General features: G+C 40.8%; 2 protein-coding genes across 6 annotated transcripts in view; one reads left to right on the top strand and one right to left on the bottom strand.

The window, feature by feature from the left end:
- Positions 1 to 17,037, bottom strand: part of DCAF17 (DDB1 and CUL4 associated factor 17) — a 52,190-nt gene extending 35,153 nt beyond the window's left edge. For both annotated transcript variants that reach the window (XM_025405333.1, XM_025405334.1), the window contains exons 1-5: positions 16,587 to 17,037; positions 16,073 to 16,176; positions 7,247 to 7,337; positions 2,802 to 2,938; positions 1,369 to 1,447 (exon numbers count right to left, since the gene is read on the bottom strand). In XM_025405333.1, coding sequence (XP_025261118.1) covers positions 1,369 to 1,447; positions 2,802 to 2,938; positions 7,247 to 7,337; positions 16,073 to 16,176; positions 16,587 to 16,712 — 537 coding nt within the window. In that variant the 5' untranslated portion in view covers positions 16,713 to 17,037. The remainder of the gene's footprint in view (positions 1 to 1,368; positions 1,448 to 2,801; positions 2,939 to 7,246; positions 7,338 to 16,072; positions 16,177 to 16,586) is intronic.
- The window catches only part of METTL8 (methyltransferase like 8), a 102,339-nt gene continuing 91,853 nt past the window's right edge, over positions 16,492 to 26,977 (top strand). Inside the window, exons 1-2 of one of the 4 annotated variants that reach the window (XM_025405337.1) lie at positions 17,304 to 17,412; positions 18,037 to 18,230. Coding sequence is in view for 1 of the 4 variants with exons in the window: in XM_025405338.1 (XP_025261123.1) it covers positions 16,609 to 16,616 (8 nt within the window). In the remaining 3 variants the exon portion in view is untranslated. Of the gene's footprint in view, positions 16,617 to 17,213; positions 17,413 to 18,036; positions 18,231 to 26,977 lie in introns of those variants that run through there. The other 3 variants (XM_025405338.1, XM_025405336.1, XM_025405335.1) reach the window with 3 other exon arrangements.

Below are 26,977 nucleotides of genomic sequence, written 5' to 3'. Positions count from 1 at the left end.
AAAGGCATGCAGTTAAGTTATTAATGTGACTGGGCAGGATTAGTAAAGGCTAGGAAAACATTTAAATAACCATGATAAAAAGTAAGTAGAAGTAGCCAACAAATAGTTTGCTTGGCTTCAGGGGGATACAGAAAAAGTAGACAAGAGAGATGAGAGAGGAAAGAAAAGCAGAGTTCACAGACCCAGCGTGTATGGGAATACACTGGAGGGTTAACAAGGAAATGCTTGATGTAGTTATCCAAATAAGGTAAAATAAGAGGAACTACTTAATTTTTTTAATGCTAGAATTATATATAAACTTCACCTGCCAGTTCAAATTACAGAAATTTCAAGAAGGGGCAGCATGCTATAGTGCATAAGAGCAGGGACTCTAGAGCTAAACTGCCTGAGTTTGAGCCTAGGTTCTACCACTTACCAACACTATGATGTCGGATAAGTTACTTAGCCTCTCTGGGGCTCAGAATCCTCATCTGTAAAATGGGATGATGAAAGTATCTACTGAAAGGAGTGTGCTGAAGATTAAATTAGTAAATACAGGTAAAGAACTCAGATCAGTGCCTGCCTGTTTTGCAATCAAGGACACTAGTGAGAAAAAGCTGAAGTAGTTCAAATTAAAAATGAGAAAGAACTACAACAGACTCTGCCAAGATGAGACAGAAAATAAGTATTTTTCTAGATGTCCTTGTGTACAAAGAAACAGAAAACCTCTAGAAGCAGTCTATATCTATTTTTTAAGTGCTCAATAAATGCTTTCCATAGTATTTCCCCATAAGTCACCAATAAAAACAAAAAGTTTCTTGATATAAATTTCCAGACTTTATAAAATTTAGTAAATCCTGGATAATTCTTTGAGAAAGAGAGAAAAATCTTTTTAAATAGCACGCTTCAGGAAAAAAAATCTACCTATCAACTTTTCTTTTTTAAAATATTTTTATTATTATTTTATTTCAATAGGTTTTTGAGGAACAGGTGGTGTTGGGTTACATGAATAAGTTCTTTAGTGGTGATTTGTCAGATTTTGGTGCACATATCACCAGAGTGGTATATGCTATACCCAATGTGTAGTGTTTCATCCCTCACCCACCTCCCACCCTTTCACCCCGAGTCTCCAAAGTAAATTGTATCATTCTTATGCCTTTGCATCCTCATAGCTTAGCTCTCACTTATAAGAAAATACAACGTCTGGTTTTCCATTTCTTAATTACCTCACTTAGAATAATGGTCTCCAAATCCATCCAGGTTGCCATGAATCTTATCTTTTATAGCATGCTTCAGAAATAAAAGATCATTAGATTTTTCATAACAAATCTGCAGACAAATTCCTATGAAAAAAATTCTACATTTTATTGAATGTTTAAAAATGTATACCTGCCGGGCCACTGCTGAGCCTCTGTTCTGAGCTGACTTAACTGCAATGACTTCTTGAGGAGTGTCCCAGCTCAAGTATCTTTTAAAAGAATGAAGAGAAGTTTATTTATTTGGGTCAGTTTCCTTATACTTAAAATCAAAATATTATATTTTATAAGTAAACTATTTTTTAGTTATCTAAATTATAAAAGCAAAGTGATCTATTTTGAAAAATAAATAGCTAAAATAATTTCCTCTATATCCCTATATGGACATATCCCTATTTAAATATATACATAATTTTAATCTTTCTAGAGCATTGGTGAATTAAAATTGTTTTCGATCTAAGAGTATTCAAAACTTAGGAAACAAAATAATCATTTCTACTTTAAAATGGAAGTTATAAAAAGCACTAAAAATGTTATTTTCACACATTCCATGAACATATTCACTCCAAACATTTACATCTAATTTATAAAACTAGTGGTTAAAATAACAGTTCTTAGATTGTATACAGCAGACAATTTAACTGAAACAGACTAGCCTTCAGGAAAATCTACCATAAAGTGCATCTTACATAGAAAATACTATTTGTAGAATACAGGGAATTTTTTTTAAAGCTCATTTAAACTACTACAGGTTAGTTACTTATTAGGGATACAAAGATAAATGACAACTGGGTGCGATGGCTCATATCTGTAATCCCAGAACTTTAGGAGGCTGAGGTGGGTGGATTACTTGAGGTTGGGAGTTTGAGACCAGCCTGGCCAACATAGGGAAACCTCATCTCTACCAAAAATACAAAACGTAGCTGGGCGTGGTGGTACACACTCATAATCCCAGCTACTCAGGAGGCTGAGGCAGGAGAATCGCTTGAACCCAGTAGGTGGAGGTTGCAGTGAGCAGAGATTAGGCCACTGCACTCCAGCCTGGGAGACAGAGCAAGACCTTGTCTCAAAAAAGAAAAAAAAAAGATAAATGATAGAGGGTCTCTACTCAGACCTCTAAATGTAGTCATGAGGGGAGAAAAAAAAAATAGGTTTATTAATTGAGATCTGGTTATGGACTAGAAAACTGACGGGGGAAAAAAGGCTTGAAAATTTCCTGGGCCACAGGTTTCAAATTTTTAAAATAAAACCTTTTTTTTTTTTTTTTTGAGACGGAGTCTCGCTCTGTCGCCCAGGCTGGAGCGCAGTGGCCGGATCTCAGCTCACTGCAAGCTCCGCCTCCCGGGTCCACGCCATTCTCCTGCCTCAGCCTCCCGAGTAGCTGGGACTACAGGCGCCTGCCACCTCGCCCGGTTAGTTTTTTGTATTTTTTAGTACAGAAGGGGTTTCACCGTGTTAGCCAGGATGATCTCGATCTCTTGACCTTGTGATCCGCCCGTCTCGGCCTCCCAAAGTGCTGGGATTACAGTAAAATAAAATCTTGAATAATAAACTCATAGTAAATACCTGAATTTGCAATAAGGTGCAAGATATATTTTCTCAAGGATTTTTCCCGTAGTTGCTGATATACGAAGTAGCCAATTATGAGCAGTCAGTGCTATGAGTGAGGACTTATAATCTGATGAATTGGGAAGTATATCTCCCTAAAAAATAAAAAAATGAGATATAAAAATGAAATTGCTTGGCCATGAACAATTTGCAGTAATCAATGTCCAAAGAAAATAGCTAAATATTCAAATAGCCAAATAAATAAACCACAAAAGAAAGATTAAATGCCCAAATAGAGAATTAAGACAAGGAAAGATAGGATTGTGGGAAATTATTTTCATCATCACTTATTGAGTTTATTCACATAAAGCACTTAAACATGGCCTGAAATAATTTATTATTATGTATTAGTTATTATTTTATTAAGTATTCACAAATGTTAGTCATAATAACAGTAGACGAATAATGATGATGCTACTTCTGTGATAACAATAACAATAATAACTAGCTCTTAAAATCATGTATAATATCACAGCGATTAAGAGTCCTCTGCTATTAGCATGGGGGTGACTGCCCAGAGTCCCAACTACTCGGGAGACTGAGGCAAGAAGATCACTTGAGGCTGGGAGGTCAAGGCTGCAGTGAGTGATGACTGTGCCACTGTGCTCCAGCCTGGATGACAGAGAGCCTGTCTCAAAAAAAAAAGTGTTCTCTGCTGGAATAGACATTCATATTGCCCCCTTTTCCTTTACCACAAGACTTGTTTCCTTTAGATGGAAGTTAAAACTGGCAAAATGCAAATTACTCCATTATTCACTGTGGTTCTGACCTAAGCTCAAATGAAAAGCTAGAAACCAATGAAGACAGCCGAAGTACAGAAAATGGACCTGGTTTGAAAGATGACCTGTGTCACCAATGAATTACCCTAGAAAAGGGAGAGGATAGCTGCAGGGGCACTCCTGTCACTGAGGAGCCACCACAAGGTGGAAGTCTAAGGCAGGAAGAAAAAGAGAAGCAAAGTTTTCTACTTTAATTTGTAGACTAAAAGCACGTTGTGGTCCCCACCTGTAATCCCAGCACTTTGAGAGAGTGAGGCAGAAGGATTACTTGAGCCCAGGAGTTCAGTATCAGCCTGGGCAACTAAGTAGACACTGTTTCTAGTTAAGAAGGAAAAAAGCAGCAGCCAGGTGCGGTGGCTCACGCCTGTAATCCCAGCACTTTGGGAGGCTGAGGTGGCCGGATCACGAGGTCAAGAGATGGAGACCAGCCTGGCCAACATGGTGAAACCCCATCTCTACCATAAAAAACACAGAAATCAGCTGGGCGTGGCGGTGCGTGCCTGTAATCCCAGCTACTTGGGAGGCTGAGGCAGGAGAATCGCTTGAACCCGGGAGGTGGAGGTTGCAGTGAGCCGAGATGGTGCCATTGCACTCCAGCCTGGTGACAGAGCTAGACTCCATCTCAAAAAAAAAAAAAAAGAAAAAGAAAAAAAGAAAGAGAGAAAGAAAAGAGAAGCTGAAATTAATCTAGTATCTGCGTAGGCCAAAAAGTAAACAGAAAAAAATGAAGACATAGTTATTTTATATATGCTCCCTAAAAATGTCTTGCCTTTCAAATGTTAAGGAAAAAAATAGTTTTTGTTTGTGCGCTAGTTCTTTTTTTTTTTTTTTAAGTTTATTAACCCTTGAAGTCTTACACTGGATTCAAGGCAATGATATACATGCATTTATTTTACAATGTCTTATCTAAACATTGTTTCATGGAGATTTAAAAGTTTTTGGCTGAGCATGGTGGCTCACACTTGTAATGCCAGCACTTTGGGAGGCCAAGGCAGGCAGATCACTTGAGCCCAGGAGTTCAAGACCAGCCTAGGCAACATGACAAAACCCCACCTCTACAAAAAATACAAAAATTAGCTGGGTTTGGTGGTGCACACCTGTAGTCCCAGTTACTCAGGAGGCACAAGTGGAAGAGTCACTTGAGCCCAGGAGGTAGAGGCTGCAGTGAGCTGTGATCGTGCCACTGGACTCCAGCTTAGGCAACAGAGTGAGACCCTGTTTTAAAAAAAAATTTTTTTAGGCCAGGCACGGTGGCTCAAGCCTGTAATCCCAGCACTTTGGGAGGCCGAGACGGGCGGATCACGAGGTCAGGAGATCGAGACCATCTGGCTAACACGGTGAAACCCCATCTCTACTGAAAAAATACAAAAAACTAGCCGGGCGTGGTGGCGGCGCCTGTAGTCCCAGCTACTTGGGAGGCTGAGGCAGGAGACTGGCGTGAACCCGGGAGGCAGAGCTTGCAGTGAACTGAGATCCGGCCACTGCACTCCAGCCTGGGCGACAGAGCGAGACTCCGTCTCAAAAAAAAAAAAAAAAAAAAAAAAAAAAAAATTTTTTTTTAATTTTAAGTTTTAAAAAATATACTATTTATATCTTGCCTATCAAAATAATTTGAAACAGCAAATATAATATGTTTGAACTACGTTCTTAAACAAAAAGTTGTAATTCACAGAGTCTTGGAAAAGATGGACACTAACTTAAAAGTAGTTTCATATCAGTGTGTTAACAACAATTCAATATGCTTCCTGGTTTTTCTTAAGGGAAAATCTTGCTGCAGTTGAAATGAGAATAAAATGTTTAAAAATAAGTGAGAATAGGGGCCGGGCATGGTGGCTCATGCCTGTAATCTCAGAACTTTGGGAGTTTGAGGCGGGCGGATCACGAGAGGTCAGGAGTTCAAGACCAGCCTGGCCAACGTGGCGAAACCCCGTCTCTATAAAAATACAAAAATCAGCGGGGCATGGTGGTGGGTGCCTGTAGTCCTAGCTATTTGGGAGGCTAGGGCAGGAGAATTGCTTGAACCTGGGAGGCGGAGGTTGCAGTGAGCCGAGATCATGCCACTGTACTCCAGCCTGGGCAACAAAGGGAGACCGTCTCAAAACAAACAAACAAAAAACGGTGAGAATAGGAATTAGGTTACTAAATTTTTGGTGTTTTATAATAGGGTATTAAAAACTTTCTCAATTAAGAAATCTGTCATCTTCCCCCATACTCCCCAATGAAAATGGATCAAAAAGCTTTAAATTGCTAAAGGCATGACAGTTATTTTCAGCTTTCAATAAGGAGTTGAAGAAGAAAATATAGGTTTAAAAGCTTTCTAATTTTTAAGTAGGAGCCTTCAATAAACAGACCATAAGTATTCAGAGAAAAAGCAGCAGCCCCAGAAAACTAAAACTTTATGTAAAAATGATAGCCTGAAAAAAACATTAACAGTAAATTTAGCGTATAGCCTCTTATCCTTTAAAAATTATTTTTGGTCACATATTATGAGTTCCATTTTTCCTCAAGGACAACCAACCAGATTCAAAGACCTGATTAATCTGTTGTAGTATTTCCTAAGTGCATTTCTTAGAATAAGCACTGATCCTATAGAAAACAAATACAGGTCGATTATCCCTTTTCCTACTGAAACGCTTGGGACCAGAAGTGTTTCAGATTTGAATTTCTTTGGATTTCGGGATATTTGCATATACATAACGAGGTATCTTGGGGATGGGACCCAAGTCTAAATACAAAATTCATTTATGTTTCATATATATCTTATACATGTAGCCTGAAGATAATTTTACATAATATTTTAAATTTTGTGCCTGTCACATGAGGTCAGGTGTAAAATTTTCCACTTGTGGCATCATGTCGGCATTCAAAAAGTTTTGAATTTTGGAGCATGTTGGATTTCAGATTTTCAGATTAGGGATGCTCAACCTGTATTTAGAAATATTCCTCAAACAAGGAAGTTCTAGGATCAAAAGAATTTGGGGAAATGGCTTGACAATCATCATACCTATTAGTATTATTGTATTATTATTATTAAAGGCTCTGAGAAGTAATTCTATCAATAAACATGTTTAAGTTCTCAAACTCAGTATGTCCCAAACTTAGTTTTTCACAGCCCAATTCTCCCTAATTCCTCTGGCACCTGTTAATATTCCATGAAAACAGTGTTCTGAAAAACATACACCCAGGCAAAGCTAGTCTTATGAAAATGAGCTTATCCTATTATTTTATCTTTATTATTTTCCTAACAACATTCATGTAAAATAACTGTTGATCTAAATACTTTGTTATTGTTTCAGTATATTGAGTGGAATGATCTCTTAAACACTAAGATAATTATACATAAGCTTATGCTGCTTATATAACTTTTAATCGATTATAACTTTCTAGTTTTCAGGATCTAAAAAAGTTCTATTTAATTTTAAAAACACATTCATAATATTAGTACTTTTAATACAGAAATTATTTCATGAGGAAAATAAAAGATATATCTCATCTTGATTGCTTTAAAGATGCAAGAGTCACTATGATATTTAAGTTGTATTCTTTTATGTAGTATGTTAATAATAACCAGTTCTTCTAGGCTAAAACTGCTTTCTAAACAAATGCTCTAAAAACAAATCTTACCACTGGGCATTCCCATAATAAAGCATCCTCTATTTTTTCTGATTTGGAACATTTTGGCATTTCATAAAGTTTTCTTGGCTCAGATGCAACACTGGGAAAAAATAAAAATAAATGATTATTATTCTTGATAACCAAGACAGTATTTGTTCAGGTTTGCGAGACTATTTTTATTCAGAGATTTGAAATATCAAGGCACATTTGCTTTCCTCTTAACTAAATGTTAGTATTTTTTCTGATCACATAATTCACAGAAAAAAAATCTTAAAAATATAACAAGATTAACACAGTTTACAATACTATAAAACTGCCAAAAATAACCCTTATTAACATTTTGGTTCATTTCCTTCTGATTTACATACATATATGTACCTGCACATTGTTTTCCAAAGCTGTTTCATATTAAATTCTTTCTTTACCTCTGAATATTTACTAAGAATATCTGAATTCCATCAAGATCAAAAACTATTGTTCTGATATTTAAAATGAAAATTACTGGATAAAAAGGGTCCCATTATTTTAGGATGAAAACTAGTAGATTAAAAAAAAACAGGGCTGGGCGCGGTGGCTCAAGCCTGTAATCCCAGCACTTTGGGAGGCCGAGACAGGTGGATCACGAGGTCATGAGATCGAGACCATCCTGGCTAACATGGTGAAACCCCGTCTCTACTAAAAAATACAAAAAACTAGCCGGGCGAGGTGGCGGGCGCCTGTAGTCCCAGCTACTCGGGAGGCTGAGGCAGGAGAACGGCATAAACCTGGGAGGCGGAGCTTGCAGTGAGCTGAGATCCGGCCACTGCACTCCAGCCTGGGCGACAGAGCGAGACTCCGTCTCACAAAACAAAAAACAAAAAACAAAAAACAAAAAAAAACCACCACCAACAAAAAAACCTTTATGGCTTTTTCTTTATTCCCAAATTACTTTTCAGAAACGTTAAGTTTATACTTCTGCTAATATTGAATGCTATATCTTTGATGTGAAAAATAGTCTCTTTTAATTCATACTTCTCTGATTAGTTGAGATGTGATCATAAATGTTTAATTTTATTTTGTTTCTTTCCTTTTTTTTTTTTTTTTTTTTTTTTTTGAGACAGTCTCTCGCTCTGTTGTCCAGACTGGAGTGCAGTGGCATGATCTTAGCTCACTTCAACCTCCACCTCCCAGGCTCATGTAATCGTCCTGCCTCAGCCTCCCAAGTAACTGGGACTACAGGCTCATGCTACTATGCTTGGCTAATTTTTATATTTTTTGTAGAGGCAGGATTTTGCCATGTTGCCCAGGATGGTCTTGAACTCCTGGACTCAAGTAATTCACCTGCCTCAGCCTCCCGAAGTGTTGGGATTACAGGCATGAGCCACTTCACCTGGCACTTTTCTTTTTGAGACAGAGTCTCACTCTGTCTCCCAGGCTGGAATGCAATGGCGCTATCTCGGTTCACTGCAACCTCTGCTTCTCAGGTTCAGCCGATTCTCCTGTCTCAGCCTCCTGAGTAGCTGGGATTACAGGTGCATGCCACCACACCCACCTAATATTTGTATTTTGTATTTTTAGTAGAGACAGGGTTTTACCATGTTGGTCAGGCTGGTCTTGAACTCCTGACCTCGCGATCTGCCTGCCTTGGCCTCCCAAAGTGCTGGGATTACAGGCATGAGCCACCACACCGGGCCCCTTTTCATTTCTTTAAATGAACTTTGAAATTAAATTACTGTTGAAAGAGAAACAATTTTCAGGCTATAATTTTATTATATCTCTTTGACATTCTCTCACTGATTCAAAAGTTTAAACCAAACAGTTTCACAGGAATGAAGGCAACTTCATATGCGATTATAACCTGTAGATAAAACACCCCTGGACATTAAATAACTCAATAATATTTAATCATTAGAACACTAATGAACACCACTTACTCTAATTTTTTTTTAAGTTAAAGCAGGTATCTCTAAATCATAGAAGTTATAAACTTGACATTAAATGATCATTTCTGTCATTGTTGCTCATTTTCCTAGGTGTGATAATGACATGACAAGATAAGAACATGTCCAGATTTCCACTTCTAGCATGAGGGCATGAAGAACTCTGTGGACAAACTCTTTGGCAAAACTGGTGAAAATCATAAAAGGACAACTCTTTTAAAGTCTCTGCAAATGGTCCTGGGGACATACGGCATATGAAGAAACATTTATTCAAGAAAACCTACTGCTAAGTCAGAATAGTGAGTCTGTGGTGTCTGAACCAGGACATAGTCCCTTCCTTCCCAATCCCAGCTCAGCAGGATGGAAACTCCACTCCAGACTGGTGCAGCCTAGAGGACAAGGCTCCCTGTATTCCAAGCTTCCACTCAGAGGGCTATCTTCCCAGGAGGGGTGGGATGACAGCATTTCTCATCAGTTCCCAGCTGCCTATTGCTGGGCCTGAGTCCTGGGTCAGTACAGTCAAGAGGTGGGGCTCCCTTCTTCCACCCAGCCCCTATTCATGGGATGGAGGAGCTACCTTGGATGTAGCACAGCTGAGGATACTGAGGCCCTAATTGGCTTTATTCCTCCTTAGAAAACAGTGGTCCTATACTGAGAGAGAGACAAGCTGAGAAGATCTGAGGCCAGTGTTTCCTCAACTCCAAGTGCTCAGCTTCAAGTAGGGGAGTCACTCAGAGAGAAGCATGGCATTGACTCCCACAACCAGCTAAAGACCCTTAGCTCAAAAACTGTGCAGGAGGGGAGAAGCAGGCCATAAAACAGATAGCTCTGCAGCTCTTTCCAGAAAAACTAACTTTATTTGCAACACAGTGTGGAGAAGTTAAGGCCTAAGAGCACTCACAAAACCTGTGGAGTTTGTGATGAAAGGCAAATGGGAGGAGATTGGTAGACTAATTGGAGATATAGGCTAAACTGTAGGCTGGCTAATTTGCCAGAAATCACCAGAAAAAGATAGCAGGACAGAGCCCTCTTGGGGTTAGAACAAATCTCAAAAGCTGATTATTCTCTCTAAATTCTGGTTTCTGGTCCAAGATGAAAACAGCCTGGAAGTGCCGCTCCTGTCTGTCCATACAAGACGAAAAACGCTGAACAATCTGAAAATCCATAATTCTTCCTAGATCCATCAGAGAATTGAGGTCACCGGACAAACTGCTGCCTCCAAAACTGGAGAGAAAGGTGGATACTGACAATCACAGCTTTCCAGGAACATAAGCCCAGGAACAAGCCACTGGAGCCAACAATGCAGGAGACAAAAATAAGGACACTAGAGGAAATTTTAATCTCCGAAACCCACAACTACAACAAACAATAATCATAGCCAAACTCCTACTCAGATAAACACAAAATCTCACTCTAAATGCCTATTTACTTCAATTCTTTTAATCCAATATATCTTAAATTTGTAAATTCTTTTTTGAGACAGAGTCTCGCTCTGTTGCTCAGGCTGGAGTACAGTGGCATGCTGATGGCTTGTGCAGCCTTGACCTCCCGGGCTCAAGCGATCCTCCCACCTCATCCTCCCTGGTAGCTGGGACTACAGGTGTGTGCCACCATGCCCAGCTAATGTTGATATTTTTTGTAGAGATGGAGTTTTGCCATGTTGCCTAGGCTGGTCTCGAACTCCTGGGCTCAAGCAATCCCCAGACCTTGGCCTCCAAAAGTGCTGGGATGACAGGGGTGAGCCACTGTGCCTGGCCTATCCAATATATCATACATAGCCCTTAACCAAAAAAATTACAAGGCATGCTAACAGGCAAAATACAAAAGTTTGAAGAAACAAAACAATCAGAACTGGATTCAGATATGGCAGAGATTTTAGAATTAGCAGACCAGGAAATTAAAATAACTATGATTAAGCCAGGTGCGATGATATGCGACTGTAGTTCCAGCTATACTAAAGAGGCTGAGGGAGGAGGATCACTGGAGTGTAGGAGTTTGGGGCTACAGTGCACCATGATCATACCTGTGAAAAGCCACTGCACTCCAGCCTGGGCAACAAAGCAAGGCCTCATTTCTTGTTTTTTATTGTTTGTTTGGGGTTTTTTTGGGTTTTCTTTTTTGAGTTTTCTTTTTTGAGTCTCGCTCTGTTATCCAGGCTGGAGTGCAGGGGCACGCATTCACAACTCACTGCAACCTCCACCTCCCGGGTTCAAGCAATCTTCTGCCTTGGCCTCTGGAGTAGCTGGGATTATGGGTATGTGCCAGATGCCCAGCTAATTTTTGTTTTTTTTAGTACAGATGGGGTTTCATCATGTTGGCCAGGCTGGTCTCGAACTCCTAGCCTCAAGTGATCTGCCTGCCTAGACCTCCCAAAGTGTGAGATTACAGGTGTGAGCCTCCGCACCTGGTCACAAGACCTCATTTCTAAACTAATTAAATAGCTGATTAACAGGATCAGGGATGGGAAAAGTGGACACCATGCAAGAAAAGATGGGCAAATTAAGCACAGATAAAAATTCGAAAAAAAAGAAAAGAAAAAAAAGAAATACTAGAAATCAAAAAACACCATAAGAGAAATGAAGAATGCCTTTAACAGTCATCAGTAGACTGTATGCAGCCAAGGAAAGAATCAGTGAGTTTAAAGATAGGTCAACAGAAACTTCCCAAGCTGGGGAATAAAAGAGGAAAAAGAAAGAAAAAGTAGAACAGAATATTCAAGTACTATGGGAAAATTGGAGAAGGTATAAAACATCCACATAATGGGAATACCAGGAGGAAGAAAATGAGAGAAAAATAAGTATTTGAAGTAATAATGGCTGAGAATTTTCCAAAACTGACAGACACCAAGCCACAAATCTGGGAAGCATATTCAAACTGCAGAAATTCAAAAGTGAAGAGAAAATCTTGAAAGAAGCCAGATGAAAAAAAAGTACCTTAACTACATAGGGGGAATAATAAGAATTAACTTGGATTTCTCCTCAGAGAGCGTAAGAGCAAGTAGAGAGAGAGATGTGAAATACCTGAAGTGTTCTGGTGGCTCACGTCTGTAATCCTCAGCAGAGGCTGAGGTGGGAGGATTACTTGAGGTCAGGAGTATGAGATCAGCCTGGGCAACACAGCACGACTGAGACCCCTATCTCTAAAAAAAGTGTTTTAAAAATAGCCACATGCCTATAGTCCTAGCTACTTGGGAGGCTGAGGTGGTCGGACTACTTTAGTCCAGGAGTTCAGGGTTACAGTGAGCTATGATTGTGCCACTGCATTCCAGCCTGGGAGACACAGTCAGATCCTCACCTTGCGGGGGGGGAGGGGGAAGGCACAGATAGATTAAAAGTAAAGTAATGGCAAAAGATACAATGTGCAAACACTAAACAAAAGAAAGCTGGAGTAGCTATACTAATTTCAGACAAAGTCGAATTTGGCAAGGAAAATTACCAAGGATTAAGTGGGCATAAGATAATGAAAAAGGTGTCAATTCTCCAAGAAGGCATAACAATCTTTAATATATATGCATCTAACAACAGAGTATCAAAACACAATATGGCAAACACGGATAGAAATGCAAGGAGAAATAGATAAATCCACTCACTATGATAGAGATTTCAACACCCATCAGTAATGAACATCTCCAGCTGGCGGAAAGTTAGTAATTACGCATATACTTAAACTGCAAGGTACCATCAGTCAACTCGGTAGCTCATCTAACGACAGCAGAATACACGTTCTTCTCAAGCTTACACGAAACATTCACCAAGATAGACCACATTCTGAGCCATAAAAGACACCTTAACAAATTTAAAAGACTAGAACTAATATAAAGTATGTTCTCAGGTTACAGTGGTATTAAACCGCAAATCAATAAAACAATGATAACTGGAAAATCCCAATATATTTGGAGAGTGAACAACACACATCTAAATAACACACAGGTCAAAGAAATCTCAGGAGAAATTTAAATATATTTTGAACTAAATGAAAATGCATATACAACATATCAACATTTGTGGGATGCAACAAAAACAACGCTTAGAGGAAAAGGTATAGCAGTAAGTGCATATGCAGAAAAGGAGAAAGACTTAAAATCAGTAACCTAAGTTTCTCCCTTAGGAAACTAGTACAAGAAGAGCAAATTAAAACCAAAGTAAGCAAAGAAATAACAAAAATTAGTCAGAAAGTAGTAAAATTGAAAACCAAAAATCAATAGAGAAAATCAACAAAACCAAAAGCTGTTTTTTTGAAAAGGTCAACAAAATTGATTACTAATATGAGAAATTAAAGAGTGGTTATCACTACCGATCTCATGGTCATTAAAACAATAATAAAGAAACATTATGAATAAGTGTAGGCTCACAAGTTTGGATAATTTAGATGAATTCCTCGAAAGACACAATCTATCAAAATTTACTCAAGGAGAATTAGATAACTTGAATAAGTCTGTATCTATTAAAGAAATGTAATCAATAATGAATAACCTACCAAAACAGAAAGTGCCAAGCCCAGATGCTTTCAATGGTTAATTCCACTAAGCATTTAAAGAATAACACAGCAGCAGTGATCAAGACAATGTGGTACTGACATAAGGACAGACATACAGATCAGTGGAATAGACTTGAACGTCCAGAAATAAATCCAGAAGTGTCTATGGTCAACTGATTTTTGACAAGCGTGGCAAGGCCTTGCAGTGAAGAAAGAAAAGTCTTTCTAATAAATGGTGCTGGGACAAATGTACAGCCACATGTTTAAAAAAAATGGAGTTGGATACCTGCCTTATATCATATACTAAAATTAACTCCAAGTGGGATCAACCACCTAAATATGAGCTAAAACTATAAACCCTTTAGAAAAAAACCTAGGGGCAAATCTTCATAACCTTAAATTTTGCAATGGATTCTTAGATATGACACCAAAAGCATGAGTAATGAAAAAAATTTAGATAAATTGGACTTCATCAAAATTAACCTCTCTGTGGCTGGGCGCAGTGGCTCACACCTGTAATCCCACCACTTTGGGAGGCTGAGGCAGCTGGATCTCCTGAGGTTGGGAGTTCAAGACCAGCCTGACCAAATGCAGAAACTCAATCTCTACTAAAAATACAAAATCAGCCAGGCTTGGTGGCACATGCCTGTAGTCCCAGCTATTCGGGAGGCTGAGGCAAGGGAATCACCTGAACCCGGGAGGTGGAGACTGCAGTGACCCGAGATCACACCATCGCACTCCAGCCTGGGCGACAAGGGTGAAACACTGTCTCAAAAAAAAAAACCAAACAAAATTAACCTCTCTGTGTTTCAAACAATAACATCAGGAAAGTAAAAAGACAATCTACACAATGGGAGAAAGTATTTGTAAATCATATATCTGATAAGGGACTTGTATCTAAAATATATAAGGATTTTTGTAAAAAAAAATAATAATTTACAAATGGGCAAAATATCTAACCAAACATTTCTCCAAAGAATAACATACAAATGGCCAACATGCACAAGAAAAGATGCCTGACATCACTAGTCATCAGGAAAATGGAATCAAAACCACAGTGAGATGCTGTGTGTCACACATCAAGTGTTGACAAGAATGTGGAAAAATCAGAACCCTCATATACTGCCTATGGGAACATAAAATGGTACTACCACTTTAGAAAAGTGTATGGTAGTTCTTCCAACTATTAAACGCAGTTACAATATAACCTTATGACCTACCAATTCCATTCCTAGGTATAATCCAGAACTGAAAATAAGTGCCCACATAAAAACTTACGTGGAAATGTTTATAGCAGCATTATTTATAATACCTAAAAGGTAGAAACACCAATGTCTAACAACTGATAAATGGATAAGTAATATGTGGTAACTGATACAATGCACTATTATTCAACTTTATAAAGGAATTCTGATGCATGTGACAACATGGATGAACCTTGAAAACACGCAAAGGGAAAAAGCCAGTCACAAAAGACCACATATTATATGACTCCATTTATATGAAAAGTCCAGAATAGGTGAATCTACAGACAGAAAACAGACTAGTGGTTGCTTAGGGCTGAGGGTAATGGTGGTATTGAGGTGATTGCTGAAAGGTACATGGTTCTATTTTGAGGTGATGAATATGCTCTAAAATTAACTGTGGTAGTGATTACATGCATCTGTGAATGTACTAAAAATTATTGAAATGTACACTTTAAATGGGTAAATAATATGGTATGTGAATTATATCCTAATAAAGCCTTTAAAAAGAAAATGCCCATTTTTTAAAAAAAGCAAACTGATGTATGTTTAGAATATGCTTTAAAAGAGGTAATGCAAAAGGAAAAGTGGGTTAGGTAAAGCAAATGTGGCAAATCTTGATAGTTTTTGAATCTGGGTAATGAACATATGGGGATACATTGTGGCTTTCCTTCCCCCCTCATGGTGGACAGTTGTGGATGAGGTTGACTGTTAAACATTTTGGATCTCTAAATACTAGGCTTTTGTTTGAAAAAATGTCTCTTAAAAAAAAAAAAAAAAAAAAAAAAAAAAGGCAAGTACTTCCAAAACACAATCCATCAATTCTCCAAAGCAGCATCTAATTATTTGGTTGGCAACTGAATTTCTTGACTGTGGTGTAAGTAGAATAAAATACTAAACAGTACTCTGAATACTACCTAAAGGGTAGAAACACCAATGTCTAACATTGGTGTTTAGACCAAAACTATAACATTGGTGTTTAGACCAAGTTTTGCTTTAAGTTGGTATTTACAAAAATGACACCTGCAACTTTAACAAGATTTAAAAATTACATGCATTTTTTACTCCCTACTCTTATTTTGGACCCATTTTTTCATTTTATTTCACTAGGCACTAATGTAGGCATGTGGTTCTATACGAATTAGTTAAGATCAACAGTGAGGTGAATTACAGCAAAATTATCAATAAAAAGTTACCTGCTGACACAGCGCCGATAATTGTCAAAATATATTCTTCCTCTCTCATAGGCTATAGGTGACCTGGAATGAGTTGTCCAAACATTCTTAAATTTAGTACTTTCCTAAAAGACACAAAGAATTTCCGTTTAGGAAAGAACCCTTAGGCTTCCACTGTGCACCAATTTTAAGTTGGATTTTAAATTTTCAAAGCAATATAATTTCACCTATGTTATTTAAAAACATTATTTTGCATCCTTCCTCCACTCTGTCCTCATGTTTTGGCTTAATGAGGTGACCAACTATTAGAATAACTGTTCCCAGGTAAGACATAAGAAGCGTAAAACTAAAAACATCTGGTGGCCCTATCACCACCTATTGACTAATCTCCCAGATTCCGGGCTTGTATCCTCCTCCCCATCACATGTGACCCTATAAAGGGGGGGACCCAGCGCGTTAAAACCGCATCCCCTCAGGAGGCTCGGCCTCCAGGCGCCCGAGGCCCTCCGTCCCGCCCTGGCCGGCGGGCGGTCACCTGGCACACCAGCGCCCGCAGAATGCCCAGGTTGGTCCTCTGCACCACGCCTGCGTCGCGCGAGAAGCAGCCCAGCGCCCGGCGACTCAGCCGGCGGCACACGTTGGTCTTCCGGGTCGGGCCCATGGAGGCGCGGGCCGAGCCCCGGGTAGGCTGGGCCGCTGAGGGGCGCGCCCCACACTCCCGTGCTGGGCAGCCGCCGCTGCCTCCGAATTTCCAGGCCCAGACTTTCCCGGCGGGGCCCAGGAAAAGCTGACACGGGGAGGCGGGCAGGGGGCACCCGACGGCGGGGCGAGGGAAAGCAGAGCCTCTTGCACAGCCAGAGCACGGAGAGGAGGGAAGAAGTACTCCCTTTTCGATCTGCCCCTCCCAGGCTCTCTGGCCGCTAACAGTGCGACGCTCCGGTACGGCGCGACCGGCCGGAGCCGCTCTCTCACCGGGAAATGTAGTTCCCAGTGCCTCGTGAGGCAGCCCGGCTTCTCCCAGGAACTACAATTCCCGTCAGGCAGCTGGGAGCGAGGGCTTGCCCGGCCCCGCCTCTGCCCGCCGCGGCCCCGCCTCCTCCGGCCCGCGGAGGCTGCGCTGTCTAGCAGGCACGCCGTTCTGGGCTGCGAGTGGCTCGCTGGGCAGATCCTTGGGGACGTGGTGCTCCCGCTTCCAGGTCTCCGCTGCGTGTGTGCGCCCTGCACTTAGGGATCCGTCCCTCACTGCCCTGGTACCCGCAAGCCTCTCGGCCCCTGACCTTCGCCTTGGGAGGTTCTGGCCAGGTGCCGGGAGGGACGCTGTGTCGAGGGCGATTCCCCCAAAGCAGCGTCCCGTGCTAAAGGTACGCCCCGCGGCTTTCCCTTCAGCCGCACGTTGGCTGAGAAGGACGGTAAACTGTGCTTTTGTATTAGGAAGATGCTGGCTTCCCATTCACTCTTAGTTTCACCCTCCAAACTGGGATTGAGTTACTCTTTCCCGGAGGCCAGTCCTTGGGTGGCCTGCCGGGACTCTGGCTGGTTTTGCGATAATTGCTTCATTTTCTTTCCTCTCGCTTCCATTCTTTTTTCTTTATAGGGAATAAAATATGAAATGCTTACATTCTTATTGGACGGCCTAAGATATTCCTTGTCGATGTCTCTAAGTAAAAGATACACTTTAGCCCTGCCTGTGTGTTCAAAGTTCCCAGCACACTAAACTTTCAGCAAGCATGTACCACATGTGTCCATAAGTCCCTTAAGGGTGATGCTGCTGTGTCTCCCACGTGGACTTGGGCATGCTACCTCTTGTTCATAGGTGCTGACTGGCAGAGCAAAAAGTACAGTACAGCAGGGTCTCTTATCGCAGTTTTTCGTTCAGTGTCATTTTGTATAACTTGAGGAGAAAAAAATAATAAGAAGTTCCTACCGGGGCTACTATTTTTGTGGACCTTGCCCCTTCTCCCCACGTCTGCATGGGTTTTCACCAGGTGCCCCAGGGTACTGCCTGCCACATCTCAGTGCAGGCTGGGTGAATTGGCCTTGTCTGTTTTTCCTGTCTGAGTGTGGGTGTGAGTGCTCCCTGCGATGGAATGTCCTCGTGTCCAAGGGTTAGTTCCCACCTTGCACCCTGAGCTGAGTGGATAGGCTTCAGCCACCCTCAACCCTGAACTGGAATAATTGGGTAAATAACTATCTTACTTGTTTTTATTAATCTTTCTTAAATGTATGTATAGCTCCCATTTATTTCAATGTATAATATTAGAAGTGTTTTGGTTTTTATTTAGGAGTTTGGTGATGTTTTTGTGACCAGAAATATGTTATAGGAACTTAACTCTTGTTTATATAAATTGGCCTATGGTAAAATGGTTTTGTTATATGTCATTTTGCTTACAGTCAGTTTCCAAGAATCTGTTGATAACATTAGGTGAGTACTTACAGTACTGGGTGAGTGTGTTAGGTCACAGTTTAAGTGTTTAGTAAAAATTGGCCATATCTCTTTTTAACACTGCTGAATTTCCTTCAGGCCTCAAGCTTTTGCTGATTTTTCATGACTTATTTACAGCATACGGTAGAGTGCTTTGTATATTTTTAGAGAGTGCTACAATAGTTAATTTGGTAATTCATGAATGCAGCTGTCACTGAGACAACTGGAACCCTAAAAAGATAACTGGGTTTTCTTTGGCTTAAATGAAATTGAAATCATTGCTGAATTGAATTCATCAACTCTCTCATTTCTTCTTCCTCTTTGCCCCCACTTGTTTGTCTTCTTTCCTGTGGCCTTTATTTCACCACTAAGTCATCACCAAAGGAGAGTCATCCTGGATGCCTTGCTGTTCCTCACCCACAACCAAGTCCTTTAGATTCTCTTATCCATCTCATCTTCATTTCATCTAAGTAATTTAGGGCCTCACCATTTTTTATCACATTATTAAATAGCCTTCTAATTTCTGCCTTACTTGTGACACAGGATTTTTTTTTTTTTTTTGACGTTGCTTTGCCAACCGGAGACCTCCGCAGCCAGAGACCTACCCAGGCCTTTCTTGGGCTGGCATTGCCACAGGAGGTGCCCTGCACAACTGGCCCACTGGGCCACTCCTGGCTTGCATGCAGGCATGGATCCTGTGGCCACCTGACTGTGGGCTCAGCCCCTGGCAGGAGAGGGTGTCTGAGCTAGCGAGTGCAGAGTTGTGTGGCGTCCAGCTGGTTGCTCCAAGTGCCGGCACAGGAGCTGGCTCCATGCACGGTTTGCGAGTGGACCAGGCATGTCACAAGTGACTCCCACAGTGGACTCTGGAGTCCAGACTAGGGGAAGGTGGTGGTAACCAAATGGGTCAGAAGCCCCGGAGGTGGGTGTTACAGCATGCTAACAGCTCTTTTAGACCTGCCATCTGCAGCCTGATGAACAGGGGCGTGTTAACAGCCCTATCAGTCCTGTTACCCCACTCCAGCCCACGGCTCTGGGGCTGACCTGGCCACCTGCCCTGCTTCTTGTTGCATGGGGTGGCCACCAGGTGCTGCTGGTGGGGCGGAGAGCTACTGTGTTACTGTCTTCTTCCTACCCATGTTTGGTGGCATTCTGAGCTCTTGTCCCATGTCCAAGAATGAGATTACACTAACAACTGGAGGGTGAGGAGAACAGAGAAGAGTTTCATTGAGCAACTGAACAACTCTTGATGCAGGATTTTTGCTCTCAGCTAAGCTAGGTCTGAGTTTTTGTCTCACAACCAGGAAGAATTAGATGTGTGGACCCCAGAGAGTGAGTGGAGTAGAACTTATTTAGTGAAAGGAAAGCTCTCAGTAAAGAAAGGGGTCCTGAAAGCAGGTTGCTGGTTGCCCCCTTTACAGTTGAATACCTGGGCTTAACGTGCAAATTTCTGGAAGCTCCACCTCATCCTTCCAGTGTGCTTATGGGCCCTTAGTCTGAACTACTCCATATTGATTATTTCCCTTACTGCGCATGTGTTAGGGAATGGAATTTTCTACTGTGGGCATGTTTAGGCAACCCCTCTGTGCAAGTTCCCTTATCTGCACTAAACATCTGGTGTAAGCACTTTTGGTGCAGGTCGTAGGTTCTTCATGGACCCTTCCCTTACTGTCTGCCTAAAGCAAGCTGGTTAACTCCTTTTATTCTCAGCCAAGGGGGGACGCAAGGGTGGTCCCCCACCCAAAGTAGGGTGGCCTCTTTGCCAGCATGGCTGGGTCTGGGGCTTTTATGGGCTCAGAATAGGGAAGTGCCAGGTGATTGATTTGTGAGTATGCAAAAGAGGCTAAAACAAAGGCACCACTCAAAAGTGGGCACAACAGTATGAAAAAACAAATGAGAGAAGGGTGGGTATCAGTCAAAGGAAAGTGTGCCAAATGGGAAGAGAGGTTCTCGATCTGGTCCTTAGATTTATTCAGGACATGTAGCTAGGCTTTAAACTGTCTTCAGCTTAAAGGTCGGGTTTCACTGGGGACCGGCCCCCATCTGCCTAGGATTTGTCTGCCTCCTGCTGCTATCACTTGGGTACTTTTAATTCCAGCCCTCCTCCATACAGGTGCCAGAGTGATTTTCCTAAAGCACAACCTGTCACTTGCCTGTTGCATTGTTTCAGTGGCTGCAAACACCCATAGCAGAATTTCTTATATATTTATTTTTATTACACTGTAAGTTCTGGGGTACATGTGTAGAACGTGCAGTTTTGTTACATAGGTATACATGTGCCATGGTGATTTGCTGCACCCATCAACCTGTCACCTACATTAGGTATTTCTCCTAATGCTATCCCTCCCCTAGTCCCTAGACAGGCCCCTTTTTTGTTGCTGTTTTTGTTTTTTGTTTTTGAGATGCAATCTTGCTCTGTCACCCAGGCTGGAGTACAGTGAGGCGATCTCAGCTCACTGCAGCCTCCACCTCCCAGGTTCAAGTGATTCTCCTGCCTCAGCCTCCCCGGTTGCTGGGATTACAGGTGTGCACCACCACACTTGGCTACTTTTAATATTTTTAGTAAAGACGGGGTTTTGCCATGTTGACCAGGCTGGTCATGAACTCCTGACCTCAGATGATCCCCCCACCTTGGCCTCCCAAAGTGCTGGGATTACAGGCATAAGCTACCACTCCTGGCCCATAGCAGAATTTCTCTTTTTTTTTTGAGATGGAGTTTTTTGCTCTTGTTGCCCAGACTGGAGTGCAATGGCATGATCTCGGCTCACTGCAACCTCTGCTTCCTGGGTTCAAGTGATTCTCCTGTCTCATCCTCCCAAGTAGCTGGGATTACAGGCGCATACCACCACACCTGGCTAATTTTTGTATTTTTAGTAGAGATGGGGTTTCATCATATTGGTCGGGCTGGTCTCAAACTCCTGACCTCAGGTGATCTGCCTGCCTCTGCCTCCCAAAGTACTGGGATTACAGGCATGAGCCACCACACCCAGCCGAGCAGTATTTCTTATACCCAAATAAGATACCCAGGATCTTCCATTGTTAACTTAAAACCTTTTTTAGTATGTCACATATATGCAAAGATAAAACTAGGTATAAACTCTTCATGTTGTGTCTTTCTTTTTTTTTGTCTTTTAAATTTGTGTGTGTATGTGTTGTATCTTTTATACACCGATAACACCCAAACATCTACAAGGTAAATGAAACAAAGCTATAAAACCAGTAAATTCAAATGATTGTGAGCAATGAGACTTTAGTTGGACCTAAAAAGCTCTAATCATGAATGTCCTCTGTGGTGTACCTTCCTTAAAGAAAGGTCTGTCCATATTGCCCTTGTGTTGAGAGATTACTTGATGCCTTCACCTCTTTTCTTTATTTAAATCACCACAAAACCTTCCTTTGTTCAATATGTCATGGCTTCATTTGTCCTTCACTTGACAAACAACATTATTTACATATACTAGTCCCCATTTCATTCTTGTTAACATGCACCAATGACAAACAGCACCACTTGTTTAGCAATACACTCCTAAACACACATGTGTGAATTCAAATCTTGTGACAGCACTCAATTAAAAAGTGCTAGGTTTCTCATACAGAAATCTCATAGCCTTGAAGATATGTGTACAAAATCCCTAGGGGTTCACATAAGGTATACCTTTAGTATAAAATCTGAATCTCTTTGGGTAGAGTAGCGGGCACTTCATTATCTTCCCACATTTTCATGATCTTGCCCATATTTTCAGCTTCATTTCTTTGGCCATCCCTCATGTTTGCTTTTGTGGTTCTGACATGTTTGCCGACTTTCTCAAGCCCATGTGCCTTTATATTTGAGATTTTTTTTTTTTTATCTGAAGCGTCCTTTCCTCTCCTCTTATCAGTTTATCTCAAGACTTATCCCAGGTATCCGAGCTCCACTGAGACCCTTCCCCTAACTCCTCCAGCTTACTTAGTAGCCTTTTCTGTGCTTCCATGTTACTGTCTACACTGTTGTGGCACTATATTAGAATTGTCATTTGTCTGTCTTCCCAACTAACCTGGGCAGAAACTGAGTAGTAATATAATTCTCCCTGCTTTACACTACCTAAAATGTGGTTAATGCATATGTATGTTGAATGAATGAATGGACTATAAAAAACAGTATGTTTGTATGGAATCTATTATCAGCAGCTAAGTACCTTTTTTTTTTTTTTTTAAACTTTATTTTATTTTCTTGGGAATAAATCTCAAAGGCTGGTCCTGAACTCCTGGGCTTAAGCAATCATCCTGCCTCAGCCTTCCGAGTAGCTGAGATGTATAGTGGGATTATAGGCATATACCACAATACCTGGCAATAGCAGCTACTTTTAGCTTAGATGCAGATATAGTCTCCACTTATTCTTTAAATCAGTAGGAAGTCACAATATTATTAAATAACTTTCAAAAAAAACTTAAATCCTTAAGACTTCTACCTATAAAGTAGATATTTTCCATTTGTTGAAGGTAAAATGGCATAAATAGATACAGTTTTATGACTGGAAAATGACTTCTCTTGGTTTTGGGCATAGAACAAATATTGGTTCTTCTTTTTTTTTTTTTCTATTCTTTGTCTGTGTTATGTTTACAGAATACTTAACCATCCTAGTCGTGATATTTTAAAGACAAGAAAGAAGAAATACTAATTCAAAAGTTAATAAAATGCTTTTTGTTCATATACTTTGTTTAAAGAAGCATAATATAACTGAATAAATGTATAAAATACTCAGGTTATTAAACCTGAACATTTATTCAGAGACAAATTTTAACCAAGCTATAGGAAGTCATTTATTCAACATGTTTTTGTTTTTCATCCATAATGTGCAGGAAAAAAATTTTGGCTTAGCGTATAGCTGTAAACAGGATAGACAAGGTCCCTACATGTGGGAGGAGATAGACAATAAATAAATAGATGAAAAAAATAAGATTTTCAGGTAGCGATAAGTGCTGTGAAGAAAATAAAACAGGGTGATGTGCTGGAGGGTGGTTGAACACCCTGCTTTAGCCAGAGTGGAAGAGAATACTTGTAAGCTGAGCCCTGAATGATGAGGAGGAGCTGATCTGCAACAGTCCAGAGTAGTAGTCCAGGCAAAGGGATGCTTGAGTTCAGGATCCCTAAGGCTTATGATAAGAAGTCAAAAACTCTCAAAGGCCAGTGTGACTCTTTAGTGTGCAGGAGGGAGGTAAATTTGGAGCAGTCGAATGGGACCAAGACATGTCAAGCTTTGTAGGCCATGGTAAGGAATTTTGGATTTTATTCTGTTATGATAGGAGGCTTTGAAGAGGGGAGTGACGTGATCTATTTTGTGTTACAAAAAGGTCATTATGGCTATAGAGTGGAAAAAATATTGTGGAGGGCAAGAATAGTTAGAAGGAGACAGGTGGCTATTGTGTTCATCCGGGTAAGAGATTATAGTGTTTTGGACTAGAGTGGTAACAGGAGAGATGGAAAGAAGTGAACAAGATTCAAGATAAATTTTGGAAGTAGAGTTGACAGGACTTCTGATATAGTGGATATTAAGGATGAGGAAAAGAAAAGAATCAAGTGAAATCCTAATAAAACAGAAACACAATAAACATTCCCAAACTCCTCAAAACAAATTGGAAACATGATGTGATGCCAAAGAAACAATGCCTGGATTTTATTAAAGGTGTACATCAGCATTATACATTAGTGCTAAGGAATGTTAGGATTTGTTATGTGGCTAGGGCATGTGGGAAAGGGGAATAAAATCGGATCCCAAAAGTATGTAGGGGTCAGACCATGTGGAACTATGGAAATGTGATGAATAACCATTAGAGTGATATGACATTCTTTTTAAACAGATACTTGGCTGCAGCATCAAGAACAAGGGTAAAATATGAGAGACCACTTAGCAGGTGATTGTAGTAGTCCAGGTGCAAGTCACTTTTGGAAATTTATTTTGAAGTTATTGAACCTTTTGACCACAAGTTTGGTTCTTATGTTTTCTTTCCTCTCTATATTTTAATGATGTGTGTCTGAACACACAGTGTATTAATGCATATACGAAGTTTTCAGAAAGATTTAGGTTTAAAGGATTGATAGTAAAGCTTGCAGACTCACCCTCTTATTTTAAACAATATTTATTCAAAAGAATATCAATCCTTTTATGCTATGTTACAGTTAACATAGCATAATATACAACTAACAGTTATAAAATGAACACCCGTATACTTATCATCAACTTAAAAAGAAACAGAATATTACCTAAAACTTTGACATCTCTTATGTGCCCTGCTGGTTCCCAGATCCCTCTTTCTTCTTTAGATAAATAAAAAATTGTTTTAAATGTTTTTGAACATCATTCAAATGTGTACTCTTCTATAGCTTGTCTGTATTTTTCTCAACATTACATTTTACGATGTTCATTCATTTTTACTACTGTATTGTATTTCCTTGTATGAATTTGTTATAATTAATTTATCCCCTTTCTACTAGCTAGGCTTTTTGTTTCTTTCAGGTTTTTTGTTTTTCTTTCTGTGTTTTTTGAAATAGAATCTCACTCTGTTGCCCAGGCTGGAGTACAGTGGCGCAATCTCAGCTCACTGCAACCTCTGCCTTCTGGGTTCAAGCAATTCTCCTGCCTCAGCCTCCCGAGTTGCTGGGATTACTAGTGCCTGCCACCATGCCTGGCTAATTTTTGTATTTTTAGGAGACACAAGGTTTCACTATGTTGGCTAGGCTGGTCTCAAACACCTGACCTCATGATCCGCCTGCCTCGGCCCCCCAAAGTCCTGGGATTACAGACGTGAGGCACCGTGCCTGGCCTCTTTTCCGGTTTTTTATTTCTAGAAAAGTGCTGTTATAGACATTCTTATCCCTGTCTCCTGGCACACATGTTAAAGAATGCATTAGTTTTCTTTTGCTGTGTAACAAATTACTACAGTTTTAGTAACTTAAATTAACACCCATTCATTACCTCAAAGTCCTTTAGAAGTCCTAAAACAGCATAGCCTAATTCTCTGCTCAGGATCTCACCAGGCTTAAATTGTGGTGTCAGCCTGGGCTGTGGTCTCATCTGTGACTCACAGTCCTGTTCTACCCTCACTGGATATTGACACAATTCCATTCCTAGCAGCTATAGGACTGAAGCCCTCAGCTCTGAGACTAATGTATAACTATTCCCTGCCACATGGCCCTTTTCACAACCTGGCAGTCTGCTTCTTCAAGGCAAATAAGAGAATGTCTCTCTGGCCTCCTCTGCTAAGATGAGGTCTTACATAAAAGTAACCTATGAAGGAGATGACTGTCCATCATTTTCACAGGTCCCATCCACACTGGTGGACTATGCAGAGGATGAGGGGTTGAGTATCTTGGGGACTGTGCTATAATTCTGCTGCCACAAAGAGTTGCTCCAGAGTATATACCTAGGTACTTAATTGCTGAATTATGTGGTATATGCATTGTATTAGTCCATTCTCACACTGCTAATAAAGATACCTGAGACTGGGTAATTTATAAAGGGAAGAGGTTTAATTGACTCACAATTCCTCATGGCTGGGGAGGCCTCAGGAAATTTACAGTCATGGCAGAAGGAGAAGCAAACATGTCCAGAAGCAGCAAGAAATGCAGAGCAAAGTGGAGGAAAAGCCTTTTATAAAACCATCAGATCTCGTGAGAGCACACTCACTATCATGAGAACAGCATGAGGGTAACCACCCCCATGATTCAGTTACCTCCCACTGGGTCCCTCCCACAACATGTGGAGATTATGGGAACTACAATTCAAGATGAGATTTGGGTGGGGACACAGCCAAACCATATTCTGCCCCTGGCCCCTCCCAGAGCTCATGTCCTCACATTTCAAAACACAATTATGTCCTTCCAACTGTCCCCCAAAGTCTTATTCCAGCATTTACTCAAAAATGTAAGTCCAACATCTCATCTGAGACAAGGCAAGTCCCTTCTGCCTATGAGCCTGTAAAATCAAAAGCAAGCTATTTATTTCCTAGATACAATGGGGGTACAGGCATTGGATAAATACACCTAATCCAAATGGGAGAAATTGGCCAAAACAAAGGGGCTACAAGCCCTATGCAAGTCTGAAATCCAATAGAGCAGTCATTAAACCTTAAAGTTCCAAAATGATTTCCTTTGACTCCATGTCTTATATCCAGGGCATGCTGATACAAGAGGTGGGCTCCTATGGCCTTGGGCAGCTCCACACCTGTGGCTTTGCAGGGCACAGCTTCTGTCCTGGCTGCTTTCATGGGCTGGTGTTGAGTGTCTGAGGCTTTTCCAGGCACACGGTGCAGGCTGTCGGTGGATCTACCATTCTGGGGTCTGGAGGACGGGGGCCCTCTTCTCACATTTCCACTAGGCAGTGCCCCAGTAGGGACTCTGTGTGGGGGCTCCATCCCACATTTCCCTTCCACACTGCCATAGCAGAGGTTCTCCATGAGGGCTCCACCCATGCAGCAAACTTCTGCTTGGACATCCAGACATTTCTTTTTTTTTTTTTTTTTTTTTT

The sequence above is a fragment of the Theropithecus gelada genome, chromosome 12 (assembly GCF_003255815.1).
Source record: "Theropithecus gelada isolate Dixy chromosome 12, Tgel_1.0, whole genome shotgun sequence".
NCBI classification, from domain to species: Eukaryota; Metazoa; Chordata; class Mammalia; order Primates; family Cercopithecidae; genus Theropithecus; species Theropithecus gelada.
Note: the sequence above shows the minus strand (reverse complement) of the source record. Positions and strands in the feature narration are given on the sequence as shown.